The 25,849-nt window shown below is 37.4% G+C and overlaps 2 protein-coding genes and 1 long non-coding RNA gene across 6 annotated transcripts; 1 reads left to right on the plus strand and 2 right to left on the minus strand.

Annotated features, from left to right (window-relative positions):
• Positions 1 to 792: 792 nt before the first annotated feature.
• On the minus strand, positions 793 to 7,683 carry gdf6a (growth differentiation factor 6a). The gene is made up of 2 exons (XM_039650593.2): positions 7,204 to 7,683; positions 793 to 1,825 (listed from the first exon to the last, which is right to left on the minus strand). Exons 1-2 carry the CDS (start codon positions 7,538 to 7,540, stop codon positions 942 to 944), a joined length of 1,221 nt encoding a protein of 406 aa, XP_039506527.2. The 5' UTR covers positions 7,541 to 7,683; the 3' UTR covers positions 793 to 941.
• A 1,931-nt stretch (positions 7,684 to 9,614) lies between these two features.
• LOC148977036 (uncharacterized) lies at positions 9,615 to 11,778 on the minus strand. The gene is made up of 2 exons (XR_016145771.1): positions 11,455 to 11,778; positions 9,615 to 10,488 (listed from the first exon to the last, which is right to left on the minus strand). It is a non-coding gene; the product is annotated as an uncharacterized LOC148977036 (long non-coding RNA).
• A 2,126-nt stretch (positions 11,779 to 13,904) lies between these two features.
• sybu (syntabulin (syntaxin-interacting)) lies at positions 13,905 to 25,493 on the plus strand. Of its 4 annotated transcripts, none has more exons than XM_039650880.2 (8): positions 13,905 to 14,141; positions 17,157 to 17,211; positions 17,473 to 17,650; positions 17,865 to 18,068; positions 20,503 to 20,602; positions 20,998 to 21,147; positions 22,542 to 22,697; positions 23,733 to 25,493. In XM_039650880.2, the coding sequence occupies exons 2-8, from the start codon at positions 17,188 to 17,190 to the stop codon at positions 24,865 to 24,867; spliced, it is 1,947 nt and encodes a 648-aa protein (XP_039506814.2). In that variant the 5' UTR covers positions 13,905 to 14,141; positions 17,157 to 17,187; the 3' UTR covers positions 24,868 to 25,493. The 4 variants fall into 4 exon arrangements, with proteins under 4 accessions (XP_039506814.2, XP_039506815.2, XP_039506816.2 ...); XM_039650881.2 differs by having other exon boundaries at positions 22,545 to 22,697; XM_039650882.2 differs by lacking the exons at positions 13,905 to 14,141; positions 17,157 to 17,211; positions 17,473 to 17,650; positions 17,865 to 18,068 and adding an exon at positions 19,490 to 19,654.
• Positions 25,494 to 25,849: the final 356 nt, after the last annotated feature.

The raw sequence follows: 25,849 nt of genomic DNA on the forward strand, positions 1-25,849 counted from the left end.
TGAGTGCATTTATAAATGTACATTAACAAAGAAATGTGGTTTTGCATTTCTTCATACGTTGCACTTTAGGTTTTACTTTACAAATATTTACAGCTCAAATAATGAACAACAGTGCATTCAAAGCTAATGTGCATTTAAATATAATCTCGCTTGCGAGTCTCTTTTTTTTCTTTTTCTTGTCAGTCAATAGGTCGTGAAAAAACGCTCCTTCCAGACGACATGGACAGTTGCGGAAGTGCATTTTGTAAAGATGCAAACGTTGATGGATTTCCACTTTTTGACTTCTCTGAAAGTACAAAATAACATTTTGTGGATTTTTACCGTAGTAAAAATGTCCAGGCACTTCAAAAAAAAAAAAAATGCTCCTTTAAAAGCATCTGCCAGTCTCTGTTTCTCACTGCAGGGATGAAGCAGAATCGCTTTATGCCGTATTTAGTGTTTGGTACATTCACCTTTGCCCTGAATTTGACTCGATTACGCATCATTGGTCGTAAAAAGAGTTTCCAGGGCACTGTGTTTTACTCATTAATTCATATCCATATAGCATACAGTATCTTATCGATATATAACTAGATGAGTTTGAACAGGTGCCGGTCTCCACATTCTTCTGAGTCCACACAGATAATGGTGTAACACAATCCTCAGTCAATCCTGTCCAGACAGTTATGCACTGAACCAGGCGTTTCTTCTACCTGCCTCGTCCGAGAGACGAATCGTTATAGAAATATTATGGTTTGTGTAAGGAAAATGACAAGATTGTGTTAAAAAAAAACTATGCACGCGCTCTTGTAGATCATTTAAAATGTCTCTGATGAAGAATCCCTTTTGCATAGGTGAGAGTGCGCAGTTTGGGCGGCTCAAGCGCGTCTTTACGCATTGTTCAAGTTTTTTTGTTTTTTGTGTTTTTTATGTCTTGGTGCCAAACCCTCGTGTGTGATTCGCTACCTACAGCCACACTGTTCGACCACCATGTCCTCGTACTGTTTGTACACGACGTTGTTGCCGGAGTCTATGTATAGTATACTGATGGGACTGAGTTTTGTGGGTACGCAACAGCTCGGTGGCGTGCTGTTGGGGTCCATGGAGTTCATGAGCGTTTGAATGATGGCGTGGTTGGTCGGCTCCAGGTGCGACCTCAATGGGAAGTCGCACACCCCCTCGCAGTGGTAGGCTTCGTAATCCAGGGGAGCGATGATCCAGTCGTCCCATCCCAGCTCTTTGAAGTTAACATGCAGTGCCTTTTTGCTGCATCTCGATTTGGACTTTTTGCCATGCCTTTTCCCGTGGCGATTATTGAGCGCAGTTCTCCGTCTGCGCCGCGCTTTAAACTGCAGCGCGCTCTCCTCCTCCTCCTCCTCATGGTCTCCGCGAGACTTGATCTTCTCTTTCATCTCATTAAACAAATTTTCTCTCTTCCTAGACCGCGTGTAGACCACCAAAATGGCTTTTTCTTGCTGCGTTCGGCCGTGCCGATGCAAACCCAGTTGCTTTAGGTCGATCTCAGTGTCGGTTTTGCCATGCGTAACCTTGAGCTGGAGACAAAGCTGATTCCCTTGATGCCTGTTTTTAAAAATCCCCCACACATCCAGAACCTCCCATTCTGTGTTTCGGGAATCCTGAAGATCAAGGGATCTGGAAGCCAGTGGCCTCTCTGATCGACATGAGAGTAAATGAATGTTGTAGACGCCTGATGGGGACGCTTGGACATCCCCGGGCGCTTTGCGAAATATCCTTAATTCAGCACCGACCAGCTCCTCTTTGTCTGAGAGAGTTGAGACATCAAACAGATAAGTTTGTCTTCGCAAAGGAGAGAGCGTGAGATCGTCTGCAAGATAAAGAGAAATAATTGCAGTCAGATTCACTTAGAGTGACTCACATTCTAATAAAGGGGCCAGGTAAAACCTAAAAGCCTTAAATTCGGTTTTCGTTTAGTCTAGTTGAACAGAGGGAAAAATATATACAAAATGAAGCACGAGAGAGCAGATAGCTCATTTTAAAAGAGAGAGAGAAACGAAGAAGATGAAGATGCAATAGCTTAACTCACAGTTTCGTCGTTTTAGAGAAATATTTTAATTTTTGTTTTTCTAAAATGTTTGATAACCGTAACAAGCATATAGAACATTTTAAAATATTTGATTTATATTACAATGCAGCTTAAAAATAAAAGAAAGATGGATGGTTCATTAATTTCTCTGCTGACTCACATTCTTATTTTCAGATTTATTTTAGTTGGAAAGTGGGCAAACTCTCACTAAGTAAAAAATCAAGGAGAAACACAATTAACATGATGAAACAGCAGTACAGCCCACATATTTGTAGTCCAATATTTTCAGAAATATCTTATTTTTTCTTATTTTTTGGTTTCCCCCCGTTCTTCAGGCATAGCAAGAGCTTGAATAGCTAAACACAATTGGTCGTTTGGGATTCAAAATAAATTACTGGCGGTACTTTACAGGTTCTTCAGATCAGCATTGGTCTCTGAGGCTATAAAGCACCATGAAGAATTTAAAAAAACTTATATATATATCATGTGAACCAAAAGCGGGTTTTCATTATATTTTTGAAACTTAATCCCATTTTTATAAATCATAGCATATATATTTTCCCCCTTTTGTGGTCATTATTCCTGTCTAATGCAGGATAAACTGTTTGCAAAATAATTTGTCATAAATATGTGCAGGTGATAATAAGAGAGATCTGGTAGCTATAGTGAGGGAGAAAGAAAGAAAGCGAGAAAGTGGGGGAAAGAGTGCGCCAGACACAAAGCGACATACTGTACGTGTTGAACAATGCACAATTAATGCATTCTTTCCCCTTCAGGAATCCAGAGGCCTAGTCGCACTTTATCACCGCCTTTTATCTCTCTGACGGACCAAACGAGAAGCATTTATCTGAATTCACGTGGGCTTGTGTATGTAAGAAATGTAGTTGAACTGTTAGACGATTATCGCTCCAAATACGCCTCGAGCACATATATGGGTGATTCTCCAACTACAGGCACTTTTGTGTCCTTGGCCTTTTTTTGTAAATAAATAAACAAACAAATGCACAAATACATTGTATTTATGAAGTTCATGCTCCATCATCCTAGTAACCACCAAATCTGGCCCCTGTTTTCTTTTTAAAATGCCTTTGCAAGGCTGTTTATTAGCAGATTTTGCAGTTTTATGCTTGTCCCCAGCCCAGACTGGCCCTCTTTGAATGTTAAAAATACAAATTAAAGAATCGATTAAAAACATTTTTTTTAACATGTTTGTCTTAAGGACTAATAAAATAATATCTTACAAATCGAAATTCCATATGTATATCACAATTTTAAACTAATTTTGGAATAAAATAAGTCTGTCCCCAGGTTTTCCGTCATTTCCACCTCCCTCAACAAAATCCACCTTAATACATCCACCTTAAATATTTTATTTACTTGGTAACCATGGCAATATTAGTGAAATGACGTATTAGTTGAAGACGAAACTTCAGGCACATGTGCTCTTCAGTACAAGAAAATAAATCAAGGTAACTCAAGCTTTTATACAGAGTATTTTTATTCAGCGTCATTTCCACCGTGGCTGTAGTTTGGTTGAATTATGTACAACAAATATGAAAATAATGTATTTATGTTTATTATGAGTAAACAACATGCTAAGTCTAAAAGTAGCTAAGCATGACATGAGGGTGTGCTAATATTGCAGAAAAACTGCTAAAATGTCATTTCCACCTCCGTCATTTCCACCTCTGAGAAATTACAGGCATAGCTTTGGACATGATATACATGCAGTTTTTGTGTGCTATTTGTGTGTTCTCATGACATATTTGTGCTTTTGGACTGAAAACTATATATTAACATTCCAGTACACTCTATATGTATTTTTATGCATCTATATTTCTATTTAAGATGCCGAAGTCAGTGGCCAAGAAGTCACAGTTTTTTTACTGCTCTTGTTTATGTAAAACATGTTAGTTATGTCTAGCCTGTTTTTACGTAGCCTATGTGGTTATGGCTAAGATGTTACACTTGTGTTTTTTTATGATGGTAGCATTTTAATGTCTAATGCACACAACGTGATTTATAAGCTGGGGCATTCCATGCACTTTTATGATTCATGCATTCATGTTCGGGTCTCTCTATCTCACACAGACTCTCTCTCTCACACACACACACACACACACACACACACACACACACACACACACACACACACACACACACACACACACACACACACACAGTGTACAGCTTTATTTTAATGAAATTAATGTTTTGAGCAGGTTCATATATTTTTCATATCATTTGTAATCATTATTTTCAAAACTATTATGTATACTGTTCAATTTATACATGTTAAATAATAAAATACAAGGTTAAAAATATTTTGGACTGGCAATTTAAGTAAAAATTAACAGAAACTATCTTAACCGTCATTTCCACCACTTTCCACCACACAGTTTTTAAGTAAAAACATAAGAATAACAAATTATGTGGATCTAAATGTATTTTAAATCAAGTATTAATAGTTCATTACTTACAATAAATGTGTTAGTGACTTTAAAAAATAATCATAGACCTGAGCAAAAATGAAATGCTGTAGGCAAAAAATCCCAACTCGTGGCAACTCGTGGCATTTAACAAGTTTAAATGGAAATGTATTAAGTTCATGAAGTATTAAGATTTCTTTTGTTACATGATTAGGTAGCCACTGATGTAGTTGACTGATACATAATCTTATATAATCAGTTTTACAATATTATATTGTAATAAAATACATAAATTGAAAAGTGGTGGAAATGACATCTTTGAAATCGCTCTTCAGAAAAACTGTTAAAAATAATAATATTCCATGGAATTCTAAAACTGCCCACTATTATATTGTGTTAGAAGACAAATTAATGAAGCTAGGAAGATTGTTTTAAGTGTGTTTTAAGAGAGTGAATTTTCCAAAAACTCACAGTGCCAAAAGTGCCCCTAGTTGGAGAATCACCCATATAAGAACAAAAACACCAGACAAATACGTGCATAATTTCCAACAACACCATTAATTTTAATCCGGCTGTTCGAGAGCAGATTGCCTTGTAATGTTCAGAAATACAAAAAAATGCACTGCCTTAAAATCAATTCAGACTAAATTGCCATTTAGAACAAATAAAGCCAAATTAAATTATAATAACAATAGGCTATGCGACTTTTGGCAATGCGTGAACTTGTAAAATGATTCAAATTGAATGCACGTATGGCGTTTTTATAAGACCACAAACAAATCCAATACAAGGTCACCAAATAATTAACAGTTCCAAATTCCCTCCCACCCCACTGAAATGCACCCCTCTTATATTTCATCCCTTCTGCCAAAAACAAACATACCGCTTCAAAAGTGATTACTGCCCGTATAAAATGCAATTGCATGCAGCAAGAATTGGTCGAGTTTACGCGACGGCCTAAACTGATAAGTGAGGCAAATTTATCCACGAACATAAATTCATAAATCATCCCAGCCACACAATCGCACGCTTTTGATCAATGAACATTCTTGTCCAATAATTCAAATCTGTTGGACGAGAGAGAGAGAGAGAGAGAGAGAGAGAGAGAGAGAGAGAGAGAGAGAGAGAGAGAGAGAGAGAGAGAGAGAGAGAGAGAGAGAGAGAGAGAGAGAGAGAGTTCTCTTGGTGTGACTACCGGGGCACCATCTGCGTTTTAATGAGTTACTTACAAGTGCCAAAAGTAATTTTCATACATTCCGTTTGTTCTTGTCTGATCTTGCAACCATAACGATCTAAAATTTGGGGAAATGTCTTATCTGTTTTGGAGGAAATTCCTTCCTGTTACACAAAAAGATTACCGCCTTATCATAATTGAACGGCGCTTGAGTGGAAATGATTCTTGATGACATTCAGCAGCGAATGACGCGCATGACGCATATAGCCAAGACACTGTAGTGCAGCCAGGCAAAGCAACAGTAGGATTTTGCATTAAGCACTGACGGTAAATGTTCCACGCCGATTGCTACAGCACTTTAAGATGCTTCTGAAAAAGTTTTGATCTGTACCCCCGCCGCGTAATGCACTAAACTATCCACAATTTGAATGCTATAAAGTCAGCGACATGTCCATAAAGTAACAATTCTTCAAACTTCCAAGGTCCTCTCCGGTTTTTTTGCTCTCCTCTTTTGGTGATGTGCCACTAGCTGAACTAGTTCATTACGGGAGAATAGACAGTGTTTGATATGTTATGACATGGACACTCAATTAGATCACCCAGTTCAAATAGTCCAATCAGCGGTTTGATGCAAAGCAACCCTCAGAGGGTCCAGTGAAGGGTCATAGCCAATGACACATCAAATCAAAATCAGTGAGGAAAGTGAAGCTTTTTTCATCAAATCAGTGTGCGCTTCTCTTCTTTCTGCGAGCGCGTTTATCTGCAAAACGAAAAGTGCAATGTTTGCGCGCGCCTTGCTCTTTTTTATTGCATGTCTCTGTTTTCGTTTTGTCACCACAATGTTCACACAATTATACTTTGCTGCAAGTAAATACAATTTAACTGCAACTAATACGCACAGCATCATTAAATAAAATAACCCACTTGGGAACTCTAAACTGGATTAAAAGTTTGTTTTTTTTACTTTTAAAAGCAAAACAAAATAAAAGATTGTATCCGCTTTGTAGAAATAAAAATATTTCCTTTCAGTACAAAAAAGAGCAAATTTAATAATATATTATGTGCGCATGAAAGTCATTTTTCCTCGTGAGGTTTGTGAGAACCGTTTGTGAGACTGCTTGCACGCGAGGATGTTAAGGGAATGATTTATTGCCTTCATTTAGAAAACGGACCAATTAGTGTTTTATTGGCACGTTACCTTCGGGTCAATGTAAAGCCAATATAACTTTATACTAGCCAAAATATGAGGTCGTGCTGACCATTAAATTGCGGCCCAAGCAGGACGAGTGATTACCAAACCATTAGCACATGAACAAACCCTGAAAATTATTCCTCCAATTTCAACGCAAGATATCATTATTTTCCCTTTTAACAATAATCTAGAGCATTTTTAGCGCAAAGGGTTATGTTTTTTTTTACTAAAACGTTACTGCTTTACAAGTCAGCAAATCTTACATCATTTTAAAATGTGTATAAAGATTTAGTTAATAAAGACCGAAAATGCCAGAGTGCATAGTGCAGATAATGCATGGACAAGTGAATAAAACAAAACAAACCTTTTCCCCTGTCTACAAAACTCGTTATGGTATTTGCAGACTTTGAAGAGCGGAAAAAGCTTGCATTGAGCCCCAGTTTTTCAGCAGCGGAGTAAGTCCTGTATATGGAGATCATGTAATCGTGGGGCACAACCGGGTCCTTAAAGTCATCCCGACGACTCACGCCCGGGGAGGATGCGAAAATCTCTTTAAGAAATTTGGGTGACCTTTGTCCATCATACGCGCTCCTGGCACCCTTGCTCCTTTTCTGCGTTAGAAGCGCAGCTGACTGGCAACACGGTAAACTCCAAAGGAAAATGAAGAGTGTGTAAAAGGCGACTGCTCTCAAGGCATCCATGGTGTTACTGTCCCCCCAAAAGTGAAGCCGAGCCGTGTCTCCTAGTGAAGCCGGGGTATTTTTGTTTATGTTTTTTTTTTTTTTTTTTTTTTGGTTTGTGTTTGTCTCACGGACGCGGAAAGCGTGAGATCCGTGTTGCGTGTCTCAAGTGAAGTGCGCTATACGCTCAAGAGTGCGAGGCTGGAGACACACACTCACTCACTCACGAGTCACGCCCACTACACAGAAGCTCCAGCATTTATTGGAGAACTTCTCCAGACTCTCTGAAAACTTTCTGAGTTGGAGTCAGTTCTTTTTTAAAATTTTTATTATTTTTATTTTTTGTGTGTCATTCAATATAAAAATGTAAAAAAAAAATATATATTAGTTGTAGTATAGTAGTAGCAGTTGTGAAAGAATAGGCTATATGATGATGATGATGGTGATTATTATTATTATTTGTCCTTTTTAGGCTATATGGAGTTACATAACCATAACATTATAAATAATAAAATATTAGAACGAATGTACTTTCTTAATTATTCTGTAAAAAAATCTTAATTTAATAGGATTAATTAAATGTGCATTTAGAAATTATATTTATGTGCTCTTAAGGACAGAGTAGAGCTTTAAAATAAGTTTAGTCTCAGAAATTAATAAAAACGATGCACAATTGCTCGGTGTCAGGAGTCTGTCCTGAAAGGAAAAATCAGCCATAGTCTCGGTCTCTGTACCAGGCAACGCAACAGGATGCCAGGTCTTCCAAGTAGACTAACATGTTAACAGAGGTTAACATGTTGACAAAAATATTCACAGCTCAAATGAACTGGCTACAAGTGGTCATGGTGCGAAAGCGCATCACTGCAGGGCGCTTCGTCTCGCGAAGAACTGCACCAGTCTGTACAAAGAAGTTACTTCATAAATCAATGCCATTCATATGTCATGTTGAAATAGAGAACTTATTTGCAGGTCAGTTGAGAATATGGGTATGGTCAGGTAAATAACTTTAATCTGAAGTGTCAATCTTTTGTGAAGTGTCAAACTCTATTAAAAACTATGGACAGGCTATTTATTTCCAGAAAGTCTTGTCTCATGCGTATGTCCTAAAGCTGAAAGAATTTATTGTAACTAGTCGTCTCACTTCTATCCTCAGAATAACCGGCTGTAGGACACTTAATTCTCCAGTTTCAAATGCCCAGTTACCTTGCGCTGCACTGCCTCCTTGCGGTTATCCATTGCAATAATGTTGCATTTTGGAAGGGAAAAAACGGTAGAAAAGAAATCTGTGTTAGTGTGTGTACTATATGTAGATTTAAACTTCATAACATTTTTCGAAACTAACACAACAAAGATGGTCAGACACATATTATGGGAGACTGCTAGCTGTCAAATTTCGTTGAGAATTCCTCAGGGAAAATTAATTTTAAGTCATTTTCTCCATATTTGCATGCACCATTGCTGAGACAGAATATAATCTGTCTTTAAACAGGTAAAAATGTAAACAAATTTGAAGAAAAAAAAACTCAAGAACAGCAAGAATGTAACATTTAGACATTGTCACCAGGTAGACAAAATAAATGGTATTCGTTTTCATTAAAAACACATGTCCAGTTGAGCATGACAGCTTATCACATTGCACATTTAATTATTTTCCCACAACACAACTCGTAAATATGAAACCATGTAGCCTGCATATGTGTATAAAGATAGCCTAAATTATGACTATACACTCCTTTTACACCAAGATAGACAACAGCGCCCACAACAAATGCATCATTAGGCTACACTGTAAAAAATTTCTTGTCAAATTAACAGTAACTTACTGGCAACAATTATCCAGTACTTGCTGTATTTCATTTAACAGTAAAATTACCGTAACACTAACTACAGTACTGTTAAGCATACTGCAAATTAAATAACATTATTTTACTGTAATTTCTTACCATATTAAAGTACAGAATTACACTGTTAATTTTTAATAATACTGTATAGTATGAAATGTTATTGTATTTATTTTATAGTGCTACTGTGTAACCTGTAGAAAATCTGTAGAAATATTATTTTAACTGTTAATGGGAAATAGAAAAAAGAACAATTGAAGATTTAACTGCACAAGGTTTATTGTGTATTTTCAAACACATTAGTACATTTACATAATATACATTTAAATACATTAATACAATTAAATACATTAATAATAAAAATGTAATATAATACAATAAAAATCATGCATGACAATCATGAACAATTATGCATAAATACATGCAAAAATTATCATGAACAGGTAAAATAGAAAAGATTAAAGGGGTGCTATCTGATCAATCTATTAGAAAGATAGTTCATAACAACTCATCCACCCACTCCCTGCTGGGGTAAAACAGCTTAAACTAGTCTAAGATTGTCTATTGGTTTGAGATAGACTGTCTAACTGGTCAGTTGCTGATTTTAAAGGGTTTTTGGCTGCTTTCTATCTAAGGGACCAGATTTGCGGGGCTGGGAGACACATATAAACTTATAAACTATAAAAGCTTTGACGAGTAAACCACCAATCCAGATGAGTATAACAAAATGACAAGTTATCCAGTGTCCTTTAAAAAAAAAAAAATAAACACAAAACAACCTCATCATGCACATGTGCCATGAAAAACTTGCATTACGGTATCAATAATTATTTATATGCAGACTTATGTTCTAACTTTTGCAATAGGAAGTTTTCTATCCAAGCTTTTATGCAATTAAACCTTAAACTGTACTGTAACGTTTATTTTCACACAACAATTCTAAACAACTTGCAGATAGACAAAATTCACAGATGGATAAAAATCCGTTTAAAATGTTCTCAGTGGGTCAGTACTGGACCAAGGTATAGTAGTAGTAGTTAGATAAATAGAATAATTAAATTAGATTAGATTTACAATTCATCGGTCGTCAAGATGGATAGGGGTCTTCTTAACATGCACAGCTCACACCTGTGGAAAAGGAGAACAGACAAGACAGTTAAAATATAGTACGTTTTTGTTGTTGTTTTGGCTAAACAGCAAAAACAGACAAAATGATGTCTAAAGTGTAATTCACTTAATACTAAAATCTTGTTTGTTGGACTGTTGTTTAAAATTAATTCATTTACGATCACGTGAAAACGTAGGCTAAATCTTGCTTGTGTGATACTAAGTTACATGACTTAAAAAAAGATTGACAAGGCATCATTCCCTTCAAATGAGTACATGTCAGTTTACACATAGTAAAAAAAAAAAAAAATGATATTATAGCCGACAATACTGTAGTATATGCAGTGAATGGTTCCTACCGGAACACCCCCAGGCAGTTTGTGTAGTTGGTATGACCCGGGTTTTTTTTTGTTGTTGTTGATTCTAAGTTCGCTAGTAAAGTGTTCAACACCAGGCTAACTCCCTCGTGTATGTGTCGTTAATGATAACCACCAAAGATTAACAAAGACCACAACAAATACTGTAAATGTCACACATAGCTTTGTATTTTGGACAAAAATACACCTTGGGCGCTTTCCGCGGTCCAACTTTATCACTGAGGTAACGTTATAATGGCAGAACGCCAGGTCAGGATTTACACGAAAATAAGCGTGAAAAAATCAATAAGATGTCCTTGGATGTCCGATTTCAGGATACATTTATCGATTATCAATTCCTAACCCCTGTAAGTCATAAAATAATGAACGTGCAGGCGCTTAATCCACCGACTTAACGTGGTAAATAACAAAATGATTAGACCATTTTGACCGTATAAGAGGTTACATATGAAATATATGTTAATAAAATCACATTTAATCAAGTAAGGCTATCAACATAAAAGAAATCCGCGTCTGACTTATACAGACGTTATCGAACATTCCGCGGCCACTTCTTTCTAACGGTAATCTGTTAACTCATATGGTTTGCATAAAAATATGAATTACTAACCAGATGTATGGCGAAAACGTTGCCGACCGACAGCGACGCGATGCACGGCCTGCGTGTTCTTACAGAGGGAAGGGAACTGAAGAGTTCTTCATAAAATGGCAGCTTGTTGTGGTTATTTTTTGCGGTCATTTCGTACTAATGTATTTGAATTTACAGTAACATCCCAAATGGCTACATTGAAGAGTAGCCTATCATATACATATTATATTAAAATGTCTAGAATATATTAAATTGAATATAGAAATCGTGGTCAGCTATTCTAAATAACTTTAAAGTTATTATTAGCTAGAATCCGTTTGCATACACATTATAAGAATTATTACTTACCAGGTGAAGAAGTTGCAGGTCGGCAGAAAAGACAGCAGCACCACTGACACGACAGAGAAACTCTTCCAAAGTCAAATATGCTCTCATGCACACCCCACTGACATAAATTATGTCATAAATTATGACTGTTAATGGTCAACCAGTGCTACATTTTTATTTTAAATGTAAGAATAACATTAGTAGGCTAGCAATTTTACCCGTGGAACTGTGTGTGGTGTTTTTCGCGGTCAATTGCACTGCTGTATTTAGATTAACAGTAACTGATAATTTCCCAGAATGCATTGCAATTCTGCAGTAACATACTGTCAACTGTGTGCACAGTACATAACTGTTGAAAAAACAATTTAATACTGTGAAAACAACTAAATCTACTGTAACTTACTGTACATATATTATACAGTAAGAAACTGTTGAGAAAAACAGTATAATCCTGTGAAAACAACAGAAATCATTTACAGTGTACTCACCCCATCTCAACACCAGTACACTTTAATAATTTAAACAGTGAAACGTCAATTGTAGTTCGAATATCTACCAGAAGAGGGCAATGAAACATTGTTATTATTGCGCGACAATCATATAACAAACAGATACAGTAGCCTATATTCAATCAGTCAGAAGTGTTTGCTTGAGTAACTTAATTTGTTGCGTTAAATGTAGGGTATAGCAATTTGCTTTACAAACACTTTTTGTTATGCTGGTTGAAACTCTCATATTCTGATAGCAATCAATAATAGAAGTGGACTAAATGTATACATAGGCTAGCCTATAACTTCCGTGGAAGTCACCGACCAAAAATTGCCAATGATAAAACGTCCCTGTCAACATATTTCCATACCTCCTCCTCCCCTGCTCGTGCAGACATCACACAGCGTGTTCAGAAAGGCTATCAGAGTTAGACAGTCACGAACGCCACAAAGAAAAAGCAGCTGCTTTTTTACAGTCATCCTGAACCAAAACAACGAGCTTATGCTGCGTTCGTTCTTGACTGTAATTACAAGATGGCAACCCGATTTATGCTATGCCAACGCTATTAATGCTGAAATTAATCTAGGCTGCTAAAGTAGTTAGGTGGTACCGTACAACTAGAACACTGTATGTTGTTTCCATTCATTCTTAATGAAATGTTATGTGCTTTGAGACTGAAATTTGATGCCATTTCTCTTGTAATGCTTTGCAGACGCTGCTGTGCGCGCACGTCAATGGGTTTTAAAGGAGGCGTGGCTTTGGAGACGCTCTGAAGGGAGGTGGTGGGATCTCAGAGTTGACTTCAGCACCATGGAGAGCCGACGTCTCCTCTCAACTGCACTAAGTCTTTTCTGTCAGCAGTGCTAGTCAGTAAGAACCATATACCGATAATAAACATCTTAAACCAGCTTAAGCTGATTTTCTCATCTCCCAGCCCGGACTTAGGCACTTTTTATCAGTTTGTAAGCCTTCCATCCTAAACCATTTGAAGGAATAATGGAGAATTATTCAGTAAGTAAGTGTTAATTTGAAGCATACATCAAATAAGTATGCTACTTTTAGTTTGGTATTTTTAAAAAAGAAATATATATATATATATATATATATATATATATATATATATATATATATATATATATATATAGCATAACCAACAAGTAATTTACCCTATTAAACGTTTTGTTGAGTTTTCATTCTGATGTTGATCATTTTGATAGCCTACTGAATGAGACCGCTATATTTATTTAAAAAATGTAGTGTATCTTTGGATTGAAATACAAAATTATTTTCTTTAGTGCGTTTTTTGTTTTATTTTCCAAAAATTAAAAAGGGGTTTCCATTTTATAGTCAGTTTTACACGCTTCCGTATAAAACTGGCTATGATAAAGAGGAATAAAAACACCATGGGGCGTGATGAAAGAACAAGCCTGCAGGTTGCAAATGGTTGCAGGTCAGACTCAAACCCAATCCACTAACCACTACCCTAAAACAATGGGACTTCTAGTCACTTTTGATAAACATTAAGCCAAATGACTACTGTCATCTACTTACTAGCCTGTGAACCGTGCACGTCAATAAAACCGACTTGTTAAATGTCACTCGGGCACATAAGAGTTAATTCTTGCTGCTCGTTACATAACACACTCGGAACATTCACGTCGTACTGGCGATGTCAATCTCCTCAGTCTCTTCTGCTTGAGCACACACACTGATGCACTGAGATGTGCTGTGCGGAATAATCTGGCTTCGCTCGCAGACAGAGGCTGAGAGTCCTTCACATCAGATCAAAACAAGAGCAGAGGACCGAGAGCGCGCATTGTGTTGTTCTGAAGGGAAACGGAGCTGCGCATCCTTCACTCTCACTCACAGGAATCCATCCAGCACTTTACGAGGCAAGTGTATTTACTTACTGCGTCACAATGTTGTTTTCCACAGCGGGGTTTTTTTACGAAGAGATGTTAACGAAAAGAATGGTATAGCCTATATTATTTATTATTTGATATAACTATTTTTATTTCGAAAAAGACATACGGTACGGAAGCTTCAATTCAACACGTTTGCTCTAAATCTGTTATAGTGTAGCCTACACAAATGCATTGAACAACACTGCTATTGTTTAACGCATTGTGTAAGATTTATGTTTATGTTGAAGAAACAATAGGAATAAAATAAAATTCAGTCATTAGAAAAGCAGTTCATTTTAAATCGTGTTTTGATGCATATTTGCGGTTGGGGCAGAAGCGTCAACGTTTGTCAAGGTAACTTAATTTACTTTGTTTTAATTGAGATTCAAGCCAACATAGGCAATTATAAAACATCTGTCCTTTGTGGGAAAGCGGAAAGAAAAAAAAAATACGTCGTGTCACAGAGAACGCTATAAAACACTATAACGTGTGCTAAAAAAAGTTAAGCTGTATTTATTAAACCAGGCAAGTTACTTAAGAACAAATTCTTATTTTCAACAACTCATTAAAAAAATATAATGAGAATCCTCTTTGTGAATAATGGAAACTGACATTAAAATTACAAAGCAAAATTTTTTGCATTATATATTTCTCAAAAGCTGGTAGAAATATCACCAAAAAGTATTAGAGTGCACAGAATTCTCAACGGAAATAGAGATTTCACATTTGCTGGACAAAGCAGCCAGTTATAAATGTATGGAATACTGCAAAGTGTGTAGACTAAAAGAGAAGCAACTAGAGAAAAGCAATTGCTGAGATTTGTATTCACTGACTAATGTACATTGTCAGTCTGTATTTAGGAATGTCTTAGTCAAGCTCAAATGGCAACACTAAAACAAGTAAGCAGAGAAAACACTCAAACCCAGTAGCAAATGCATTTGTGCACATTACTCTCTGTCTCCAATAACATTGAGTCATCGTTGCTTTAGAGGACTAATGACAGAATGAGGAGTCACTGGTGCTGAGGCAACTAAAGTGTCTCTAGATCTCAATGTGTTGTGTTGACTAAAGGTTAGTAGCCAGAGGACAGACTGTTTACTTGTATTTCTGCATATCAGAACTAAAAAGTACTTCAAATTTACAGTATATTTTAAATATAAAAAGGCTAAAGAATAATATCTAAGATGATGTTCATTTTTACTGTCATGTTTTATGCATGAATTCCTTTTTCTTAATTAAATATGAGCAGTACATTACATAAGCTGATTCAATTAAAAAAAATTATATATATATTCAGCCTTTTATATATTGAAAATATACTGTAAATTTGAAGTACTTTTTAGTTCTGATATGAAGAAATACAAGTAAACATCTAACTGTGACTTCACTCCTGTTTATCACCTCAAGCCAGTCATGCCATTCCCATATAAGATGGATAAGGGGATTGAAGAGAGATTGCATCAGTAACCTCTAACTGTGTCAGGCTGAAACTAGCTTTTCTATTAGGCTGACAATGAGTAAAAACATTAAGCTTCTTGTCCTGACACAAGACATCAGTTAAGTGAATGGCTGCCTATGTCACTCACTGACCACTATCTGGCTTCTTTAAAGGCTCTGTTTCTCTGTGTTGCTTGGTTGTGTTGCTAAGGCTCTGACTTGGGATCCAAGAGAGAACAGTCTAGTTCCCATGGGTGGCAATCAAAAGATTTTGATAGCTAATTGAATCAGGCAAAAAAAAAAAAATCGACACTAAAGTTCAAAAGTTTTGGGGCTGGCAAGTTTTTGTTAGGGTTAGCAAGTTTTATTGTTTTTGTAAGAAGTCTATTATGCTCACAAAGGCTATACACAATTATTTGGTAAAAAAAACAGTAATATTGTAAAGTTTTATTACAATTCAAAATAAGTATTTTCCATTTTAATTTATTTTAAAATGCAATTTATTCCTGTGATGGCAAAGCCGAATTTTCGGTCTTCAGTGTCACATGATCCTTCAAAAACCATTCTAATATGTTGATTTGCTGCTCAATAAATATTTTGTATCAGTAATCATATTACAGACTCCAAACATTTAAATTGGTAGTGTACATTTTCAGAACAGTTCACAAAACCTCTTTTTTCTTTAAATGAAGCATAAACTATTTTTTTTTAAAGTGCCTTAATACTTCACAATTTATAAAAATGCAGTGACATAAGATACTCAAAATCAAGAAACATGTTTTCCATATCTGAAAGGAATGGGAAACCTACAAAAAGGTCTTTTGTAATGAAACATGGCATCCGGATGCAAAATGGAAAGAGGCAAGAACGCAGCGTTGCGTGAAACTCAAGGGGTCAATTACGTCATCCACATTGAAAGCAACTCTAACCCTTACATAACCAACATCAAAAAGATACTGAAAAACAAGTCACACATACACTATTAACAACAGGAAATGGACCGATGATGTCATAGTCAATCAAGCGTGATGCGTTATACTAAATGATTCAGAAGCTGTTTTGGTCCGTTACTTATGAGCAGATCTAGAACACCCAAAGCAGTGTTAACCAGAAGGGTGGTGTTTTATCATCTCTCAAAACAGACAAGGATTAAATTGACTATATTACTTCCTTCTCAAAGTGCAAAGCCTTTTACATAACACTCGGTAAATTCACTGACCGTCAAATGAATCATGTTAAATAAGAGCATTGGATTAATTCAAAATAAGAGTTCCTGCAGTTTAAATTCCAAGTACTAGTGAAATTAATTTAGATTTAGTGGATTTGACTGATGGGGTCATTTGTCTTTTATGGACAATTTAGAATCATACTTTATCATACTTCAATTTCAGACATATCAGCTTTATTCTATTTATAGAGCCATTCATGAATTGGGTTAAAACAGCCTGCAATCTTGTGGTCTGACCTAATTTTGTACACTGTTCTCTTTCTTTTTCTGGTTTGCTTGTTGTCATACCATCACTTCATGCTCAAGTAACCTGATTCCTTTTCTTCTTCTTTTTACAGTTTTACTTGAAGTATTCCCTATTTAAGAAGAATGGGACCTTTGCAGATATATGAGGTGCTTTACTTTCTTAACTTTAAAAATTTCCCTTTCTTTCCTCTTCCTTCCCAAATCCATTTTCCTTACAGCAAGACAAGCGGCATGCATGCAAAACTTACATTGCACACTGACATAACTTTAAGGATGCAAGCATAATTCAGCTCAATATCAGCTTTAAAAAAAGGTTAAATAACTCACCTCGGATGCTGGCTGTACAGTAGGTTGCTTGTCTCTATGTAATCGTAGCACCACCAGTTCTCAATATTCCATTTCCTGCAGGTGAAGGGAAAGGGAAGCATGCGCAGCCGTATCCCTCGATTTGTCCTCCACCCCTTGCGTACTAAAGCAAAGGAGTCATCGGTGTCCAACATGCCATTGTCAGAAGAGGAGAGCAAGGATTTTGACTTTAGCTCCCAGCACTCGAAAAGAACCATCAGCCCAAACAGCCTGTCCTCTGGTAGGCCATATGAGGTTGATAGGATACTTGGGAATTTTATTCCAAGTATAATGTAGAATTAGATAAATAAATAAGCACCGAAATGTCATTAGTTGCTGTATGATGGATTTTGTGTGTTGATGTCCTAGTGCTCTTGACCTTTCCGATAAGGAAAAGCACTATAGCATAACTTTTAAATGTGTGTTACATCATTGTGGAGCATCTGTCTTCTCAGATGATACTGGATGCCCAAGCAGTCAATGTGCATCGCCAACCAAGACCCTCTCAGCCTCTGACAACAGTCCAATGGGTTCACCCTCTCTGGGAGAGCGCACGGTCAAAGTGAAGAGAGTTCGGATGAACGTAGTGGCCGAGTGGAGCGAACCCACACAGAAGCACAAGAGAGAGAAGCAAAAGCCTGCCTCCATCATGCATAAAGGTCATTTTATTTCTGCTAAATTAAACTTTTTATATTCTAAAAGTTAACTATTTGAATAATAGTCATAATTATTATTAGGCTATATTTGATATACACTCTAAAAAATGCTGGGTTTTTTCAACCCAAATTTGGGTCAAATATGGACAAACCCAAATTTTGAATTAAAAATGCAATTAAAAAAATTACAATTGAAAGTGAAAATTTGATATTATTCCACATAGCAATATTTTTTCTGGCCCAGCTCCGGCCCACACAATCACTTTTCCCTCAGCCCAAGTACTGCAAAGAATGACGTCCCTGAAGCGGCCCAGAACTTGATTAAAGGCAAGGATCACACATGGGCCATAACTGTCCCGAATCTCAGCCAGTTAATTACCCTGAACTGGGCCAAAACAGGTTTTATTGTTGGTACCAATTCTCAGCCATAACAAACACCACCCTTTAACCAGAAACCCCAAAACTGAGCCATAACCCAGCCTAATCTTACCCAAACCATGTGAACCCAATCATCTGCCCAAGTACAGCAAAGAATGACGGCCCTAAAGTGGCCCAGAACTGGATTAAAGACAAGGGTCACACATGAGCCATAACTGGACTGAATCTCAGCCAGTTAATCACCCTTAACTTGCCCTGAACTGGGCCAAATCTGGTTTTATTATTGGTACCAATTCTCAGTTAACCATATCGACACCACCCTTTAACCAGAAACCCCAAAACTGAACCATAACCCAGCCATTTTTAACCCAACATTCAGGTTTGTCCATATTTTACCCAAAATTTGGGTTAAACAACTCAGCATTGTTTAGAGTGTAGTGCCTTTCTGATGCTCATGGACACTTCACAATCAATCAGAATTTAAATATATATATATATTGATAGCTATGACTTACATGATTATAAAATCAAGCCAAATAATCATGCTTTGAGTGAATGTTTATAGAACCGCATGTTTTACTGCATTCAGAAAAGTATGTACTGTACAATTAGAATGAATGGGTTTAGAAAGCTAATGTTTGGTTAGTCACTGAAACAACCACGACTAGTACAAGGAACGTTTGAGCATCAAATCCTTATCAGCTTGTGTGCAAGCATGCAAGTCCACTGGGATGCAAGCACAAACATGTAAACACATGCAGTTCTATTTCCTATCTCCTTGTTTCTTATTTTGAAAGTATGATAATGAATGTATTTAATGTGATGGTCACACCTGCCTGTTTAATCCCTTTAGATGTTCTTGAGACTGGGTTTCTCTGATGTATTTACTTTGAAGACATAAATAATTGGAGGGAACAATCCAGGAAGCTGCAGGTGCCATTAGCTTGATTACCCTGTTTCATTGAGGCCACTGATTGGTTGGCTTGTAGATGGCCAATCAGTGCAATTAAAAGTACATGGCTCCTCCCACTGCTTGTGAGAATTCACAGCATTTGAGCTTGATTTGTATTGAGCAACTGCACAATTTTGTGATTGTTCGTGAGTTTGTCACATTTGTTCGGTTATTTAGTTGGTTAGTTTGGTAGATTGTAGCACATTTCAAAAAGTACACTTTATCATGGTTTTGTCAAAAGGAAAGAGATGCTTCTCAGGTGTGTATATTTTGTGGGGACACTTTAGACAAAATTAAGATCTTGAGTTATCTTAGCCCCAGTATCCTTGTCACATGATCTGTCACATGATCTCTCCTTGTCTTTTAGTCACCTGTTTTAGAATTAAATACTTGGTTAAGTTAATTATTTATTTATTTATTTATTTATTTTCTCCAAATATACTGCGTTATCTGTCTTGATCTGATATAAGGATATCTAATATAGGTCAGAGAGTTATCACTTCACATTCCTACTTCATTTCAATGGAAGTTCAAGGAAGAACGTAATCATTAGATCTCTTTGCAGGACACAGGGAAAAATATAAAAATATTTCATGCTTTTAAGAACACTTGCACTGGTAAAAAATATATATTTAATAAATATTTACCTAAAATATATAAATATATTATTTAATAAATATTTACCTAAAATATATATTTTTTGCCATTAATATGTTGCTTGTGAGATAGAATACATTACGTTTGAAGAAGAAATGGTAAGTGCTAAAGCTACATAGAAAAGTTAATGTTTGCAGCTAAGGTGATATTCAAGAGAAATCAAATGTGAAAGAACTTTCCCAGCTGTAGTTCTTCCATAATGGATGCAAACAATGTTTGTCACGGGAGTGTGTAACCCTATATCCTCTGACAAGCCTCTTTGATCTGGCTACTGGTAATCTGCTCGGGTTGTGCATTTGCCAGGTTTTAAGTCTCTACTTCCACACCGTCTTTTTTGGATGTCCTTGAATGGAAAATTTGTACTGAAGTTTCTTTTTTTTCTTCTTTTTTTTTTTAGAGGAAACTTTAAACTTTTGATCTCTAAACTTTTTTTTTTTTTTTGCACTGTAGTCAGTGAGACAGATTTCAGCTCATCTAGCAGCACTGGAAGTTACAAGACACGTGAAACTCTGCCCAGCAACTCCACAGGGAAGATCCCATCTTCTCGCAGGTATGGCATATGCTTTATTTTATGCACTGGATCTGTAGCCTAATACAAGATGGTTGATATATGTTTTGTTTTTTCTACGATTTGATATTTCATCCAAGTCGTCTTACAATTTTACATGTTCCCTCAAACAAAACAACCTTTTTTAAAATATGTTTAAAACCGTGTGCATTAAACTGTTGTCACATGATCTCATTACATGCATGTTAAATTCAGTAAACGGTGTACATATGGCAAAGAAGTTAAGCATGATCCACATTTTGGCAAATGTACAGCAGTAAGGTCCATGCATTCTAATAGAATGTGTTGCATGGTTGTTTTTCATTCCAAACATAGCCTACGTGTCTTGCCTATTATGACACAGTCCTGTCCTATTTGCTTGCTCTTATCTCCCTCAGTCGTGAGCCTCACATCAGGAGCCTGCCTGTGTTCAAGCCCGCGGGAAGCCCCACCGCCTCTCGTGACGCAGAGCTTTATGCCCCATACAGGATGCCCCTCAAAGCCCCTTCTATCACCAACAGCAGTACCAACTCCAGCTCTACCAGAAGGTATGAACCAGGGGCAGAAACCAACAAACAGACAGAAAGGAGGCTGAGGGTTGAGGCACCATACAGAAATTGTGTTAACGTGTCCCCAAACTCTTCACAGAATAAAGGATTAGATTGGTCACGGTTTGGCTCTGCGAGGCTTTGTGGGGATTTTGACAAAATTGTCTGCTCTCATTTTGCCCACGCAGACTGCAAATCTGTTGCCTGGCTGATGGGAGTAAAGTGCTTTTCAGTGCCAAGTGTTTGTAGAGAGGGTGAGGGGGGCATTAATATTTAATGAGTGCGCAGTCAGTATGCACAGTCAGGGAGTGTCGTTTTGCTTGTTAATAGCATGATGTGGTGTTTCTGGATTTTGAACTTTCCATTTTATGGGATAGAGGATAAAAAAAGCAGTATGTAATCTTGCCGAAGGAGTGATTCTGGGTCATTCTGGTAAATACTGCTTCCATTTATTTATTTATTTATTTTTATAACCCACACTCTCCATTTTGTTTTATCCAAGCACAGAATGTGTGCTCTGTAATGCCTGCCTGGGCTGAGTCCTTGTTTGTTCTTCTATTGTTCCATCTCTGGCGCAGATGCAAATTTGACTTCAAAGCAACTTAGCAGGTTGCTAGGAGATTGTGCCTCTAGTCAGATAACAGAGCCTTTACTTTAATGCTTTCTTTCTTTCTTTCTTTACTGCAAAACAGTAAACTCTATAATTATACATTTCATAATTTAATTGAATATTTTGCTGTCTAATGCATGATTTTTGCTCTATTGACCATGGGGTGCATTTCCCAAAAGCATTGTTAGTCAACTATGGTCGCAAGTTCCTTCGTAATCAGTATAGATCAACGACTCTGTGTTTCCCGAAACCAAAGTTCCAATGAACATTCGCAAACAGCATCGCAAAGTTGTGTGGTCGAAATGACAGGTCTCGACCTGTGAAGCACAGTTTCTTGTTTGAATTACACGTGGACTGCCATGTCCGTAATTCATGGCAAGAATCTGGCATTCATTCGATCTCAAACTGATTCATTAAAAGAAGTTATTACTCCACCAACTGTGTGACCTAATTAACCGGCGTGGTTGAACTACAAATTTGCGACAATACGGTTTCGGGAAACAGTCTTAACTAGCTAGTTGAGCTATCTTCAGCGATGCACCGTACTATGGAAGTTAAGCGAGTTGCATCGTTGTATAAGAAACTCTGCAGTCCATTTTTGTGTCACGGCCCACATGTTGAGAACCACTGGCTGTGTATGTAATGTATGCTCTATGAAGTTTTTCAAATTAGAAACATTGGAAACAGTAACTGATTACAGACTCAACAGGCCATTACTTAAGCTCTTGTTGTAGCTTTCATCATATTATACATTTTAAAAAGGTAAACCTGTTTTTACTTTCAGAAGAACTACTCCTGTGCGCTACCATTCCTGCGGAGACAATCATGGCATCAAGCCTCCCAATCCAGAGCAGTACCTTACCCCTCTACAGCAGAAAGAGGTATCCATACGACACCTCAAGACCAAGCTCAGAGACTCACAGAACACGGTTTGTGACCGGTAAGACTCTGCTTTGACATACATGGGCTAATATGTCACTGTTCAAATTGATGGGATTTTCACTGAAACAGGAAGCTAAGGTGGGACATATTGAATGGCTCCTCCCCCTTTTCAAATGGCCAATAGCGTTTAGTTTACCTCACAAACTGCAAATCGTACTTGACAGCTCCATGGAAGCGATGATGCATCGGATTTCATAGTAGAGGTGTGAATAAATTCATTTCATTCTCGTATCATTTCGGAATAAAACTCGAGTGTTTGAGCAACCGAACACGCATCTCCAATCCATATTGCTCCGTGTTGTGTCAACGGTCGCTGGCCTGGTAGTATATTTGAAGAGTTCAGATGCAAAAGCCTCTAAATGCCATTTGAAATTTTCTTCTTTAATGATGATTTTTTATCAAACTTGTATATTTAAGTTCAATAATTTCACTTAAATAACAATTAATAGGTAATTATCGTTGCCATTTAAGTGAAATTACTGAACTTAAATATACAAGTTTGCTAAAAATCATCATTAAAGAAGAAAATTTCAAATGGCATTTAGAGGCTTTTGCATCTGAACTCTTCATTTATAGCATAGGGAGTGGGACGCTTCAAGATAGCATTTGATTGGACAGAAGATGTGATGTCATAAAATCCGTGATCCATTTTAGCGGAAGTGAGAGACTGTAACTTTTGAATGCTTATATCTCCTAAATGCAAATTTTGTCTTTGTTTTGGAACACACCAGCGACCAGCGTATTCATAACTTTAAGGCTAACATATTGATACTAAAAGCTAAAAAAAAAAAAACTTACATTTTGTTTCTTTAAGAACAAATTTTTTATTTATTTTTTTTACCTCAGAACAGTTAGATATTCAGCTAATGTTAGTTAGTAGTCATTGCATGATTATGTTCTAGTAAAACTGCAAGAAAAGTCAGCATTGGGGTCAAGTTATTCAACTAAAACTGAAACAAATGAGATTTTAATTGCAAATCCCTCAAGAGCTCTGACACAATTCAAACACTGATGTCACATTGATGGGTTACAGGGAGACTGAGATTGAGGAGCTGAAGTCCCAACTGGAGCGCATGCGGGAGGACTGGATAGAGGAGGAATGTCACCGTGTGGAAGCTCAGCTGGCTCTTAAAGAAGCACGCAAAGAGATCAAGCAGCTGCGCCAAGTGGTGGAAACTATGAAGAACAGCCTTGTGGAGAAGGACAAGGGCATCCAGAAGTACTTCATCGACATAAACATCCAAAACAGGAAACTGGAGTCCTTACTCCACAACATGGAGCTAGCGCAGAATGGCTGCTACTTGCAGGATGAGCCGACGTTAGACTTCATCTGTGGGTCTTCCGAAATATCTACCGCTGGCAAGTTGGAGATGAATCTACATGACGAGGAGGAGATGGCTGATAGTGAGCAGCTGGCCAATGACGAGATGGCCAACAGAGCAGAGACTCTGGAGCAGGTTCTCATGTCCACTGCTGTCGATTCAAGCCAGGACGGTGGGACCAAGATCATTCCCCAACCGGGACTGTCCACCTTGGAGACGAGCGTCTCGGAAAAGAGCACCGAGGAGCATATCTCAAGCGACCCCTTTGGTCCAGAAGAGAAAGGTGTCCAGACGGATGAGATCTACAGCGCTGATCTCCAAGCTCTCCTTTTCCAACTTCTAAAGCTCCAGGGTGGTGGCTTCTCTGGCCTCCTTATTCCTTCTCCCCTCCAATCCCAGGGATTACCTTCAGAACAGGTTCCCAAAAAGTTTGAGGACTTGCTAGAAGCACAAAGCCCCATAAAGAAGGAGAAGTCACCTGAAGCACAAGACAAAGTCGTCAAAGATGTTGGCCTCATTTGCACCAACATTTCCCAGAATGCTCCTGGTGATTCCGGTCTGTGCGTTTCTGAGCCCGGAATGAGTCCTGAGTTCATGGAGGAGCTGAATTTCGACTTGAAGAATTCAAAGAATACCTCAGTGGTTGGGAAAAGCCACTGGAGCAACAACTTCTTGGTGGATCTGGTTGCTGTGGCGGCACCCGTGCTGCCCACCGTGGCGTGGCTCTACTCACAGCACGGTTTGGTCGGAGGGGCTCCAGTGTACAACATTGTAGCTTTGATTCGAGGCTGTTGCATTGTGGGATTGCACTCACTCCGCCATGTCTCTCACGGGCCAGACACTTAGTAGCCCTCACCCACATCTACAACAAGAGCACTTAAACTTTATTTTCAAGTAAAAATTGTGTTTTTGCACACGTGATTATACGCATACACTTATTTTCTGTTTAGTTTTCCTAATTTCACTGTGTATTTTTCCCAGCTGAGGCACAAGGGTTGAATTTATAAGGTTATAACGGGACTTGATTTGTCTTTTTCTTTTTGTTATTTATTCCCCTTATGTTTGTGTGTATAAATATATAAATATTTTTGCAGAATCTGATCATGTTGCTGGTTATGTTGCTCAAGTCTTGTTCTTTGCTGACTGCTATTCCCTGCTTTTTATAGTCATTTGCAGTGACAATAGGGGTTGAATGTCAGTTAACCGTCGTTTTTGTTCTAGTTAAAATGTCACTTGTGTTCCAAAAGAACTAAAACCTTCTGCCAAAGCTTAAATGTGTTCAACCTTTTGTGTTAAGTGAAAGTGTATTTTCTCTCCTTGGAGTTTGAGCTTTTCACATGTTGCAAACTGACATTTCCTGAAAGGCAGCATTTGCCAGCAAACACTTGTTATGTGCCTGAGCTATATGTGCAATATTTTTGTTTATCAGATGTATATTATATTTATTATTAAAGCATGGAAAACCCCTTCAAGTTTGGTCTTTTATTGTATTGTCTAAACTTATTAGTATATAGGCCCACAACAGGTTCTGATCCTACAGAATTTAATGACTGTCATTCACTACACATCCCCCAACCATTTGCATGTTAGCTTGTTATAAATGTTTGCATCATGCTTTCAGCTACCAGTAAGAGTGTAGTATTCTTGTAAGAAGTAAAATCCTGCAGATTTTCTTAAATTGATGCATAAAATACAAAAACTGTTTAGGCGTGTTTTTCAGGTTCATCTCATATTTATATATTTTTCAATAATACGGAGGCCCCGGGGAAGACCTAGGACACGCTGGAGAGACTATGTCTCCCGGCTGGCCTGGGAACGCCTCGGTATC

Source organism: Pimephales promelas, chromosome 12 (assembly GCF_988280905.1).
Source record: "Pimephales promelas chromosome 12, fPimPro1.hap1.1, whole genome shotgun sequence".
Lineage (NCBI taxonomy): Eukaryota > Metazoa > Chordata > Actinopteri > Cypriniformes > Leuciscidae > Pimephales > Pimephales promelas.

What these genes read in the sequence shown, in the direction of transcription:
- gdf6a (XM_039650593.2), bottom strand. Translation starts at nt 7,540, where the DNA reads ATGGATGCCTTGAGAGCAGTCGCCTTTTACACACTCTTCATTTTCCTT. An exon ending in TTTTGTAGACAGGGGAAAAG is followed by an intron (nt 1,826 to 7,203) that starts GTTTGTTTTGTT and finishes TTTATCTTGCAG; the next exon opens with ACGATCTCACGCTCTCTCCT.
- sybu (XM_039650880.2), top strand. Translation starts at nt 17,188, where the DNA reads ATGGGACCTTTGCAGATATATGAG. An exon ending in AAGATCCCATCTTCTCGCAG is followed by an intron (nt 20,603 to 20,997) that starts GTATGGCATATG and finishes TATCTCCCTCAG; the next exon opens with TCGTGAGCCTCACATCAGGA. An exon ending in CAGAACACGGTTTGTGACCG is followed by an intron (nt 22,698 to 23,732) that starts GTAAGACTCTGC and finishes GATGGGTTACAG; the next exon opens with GGAGACTGAGATTGAGGAGC.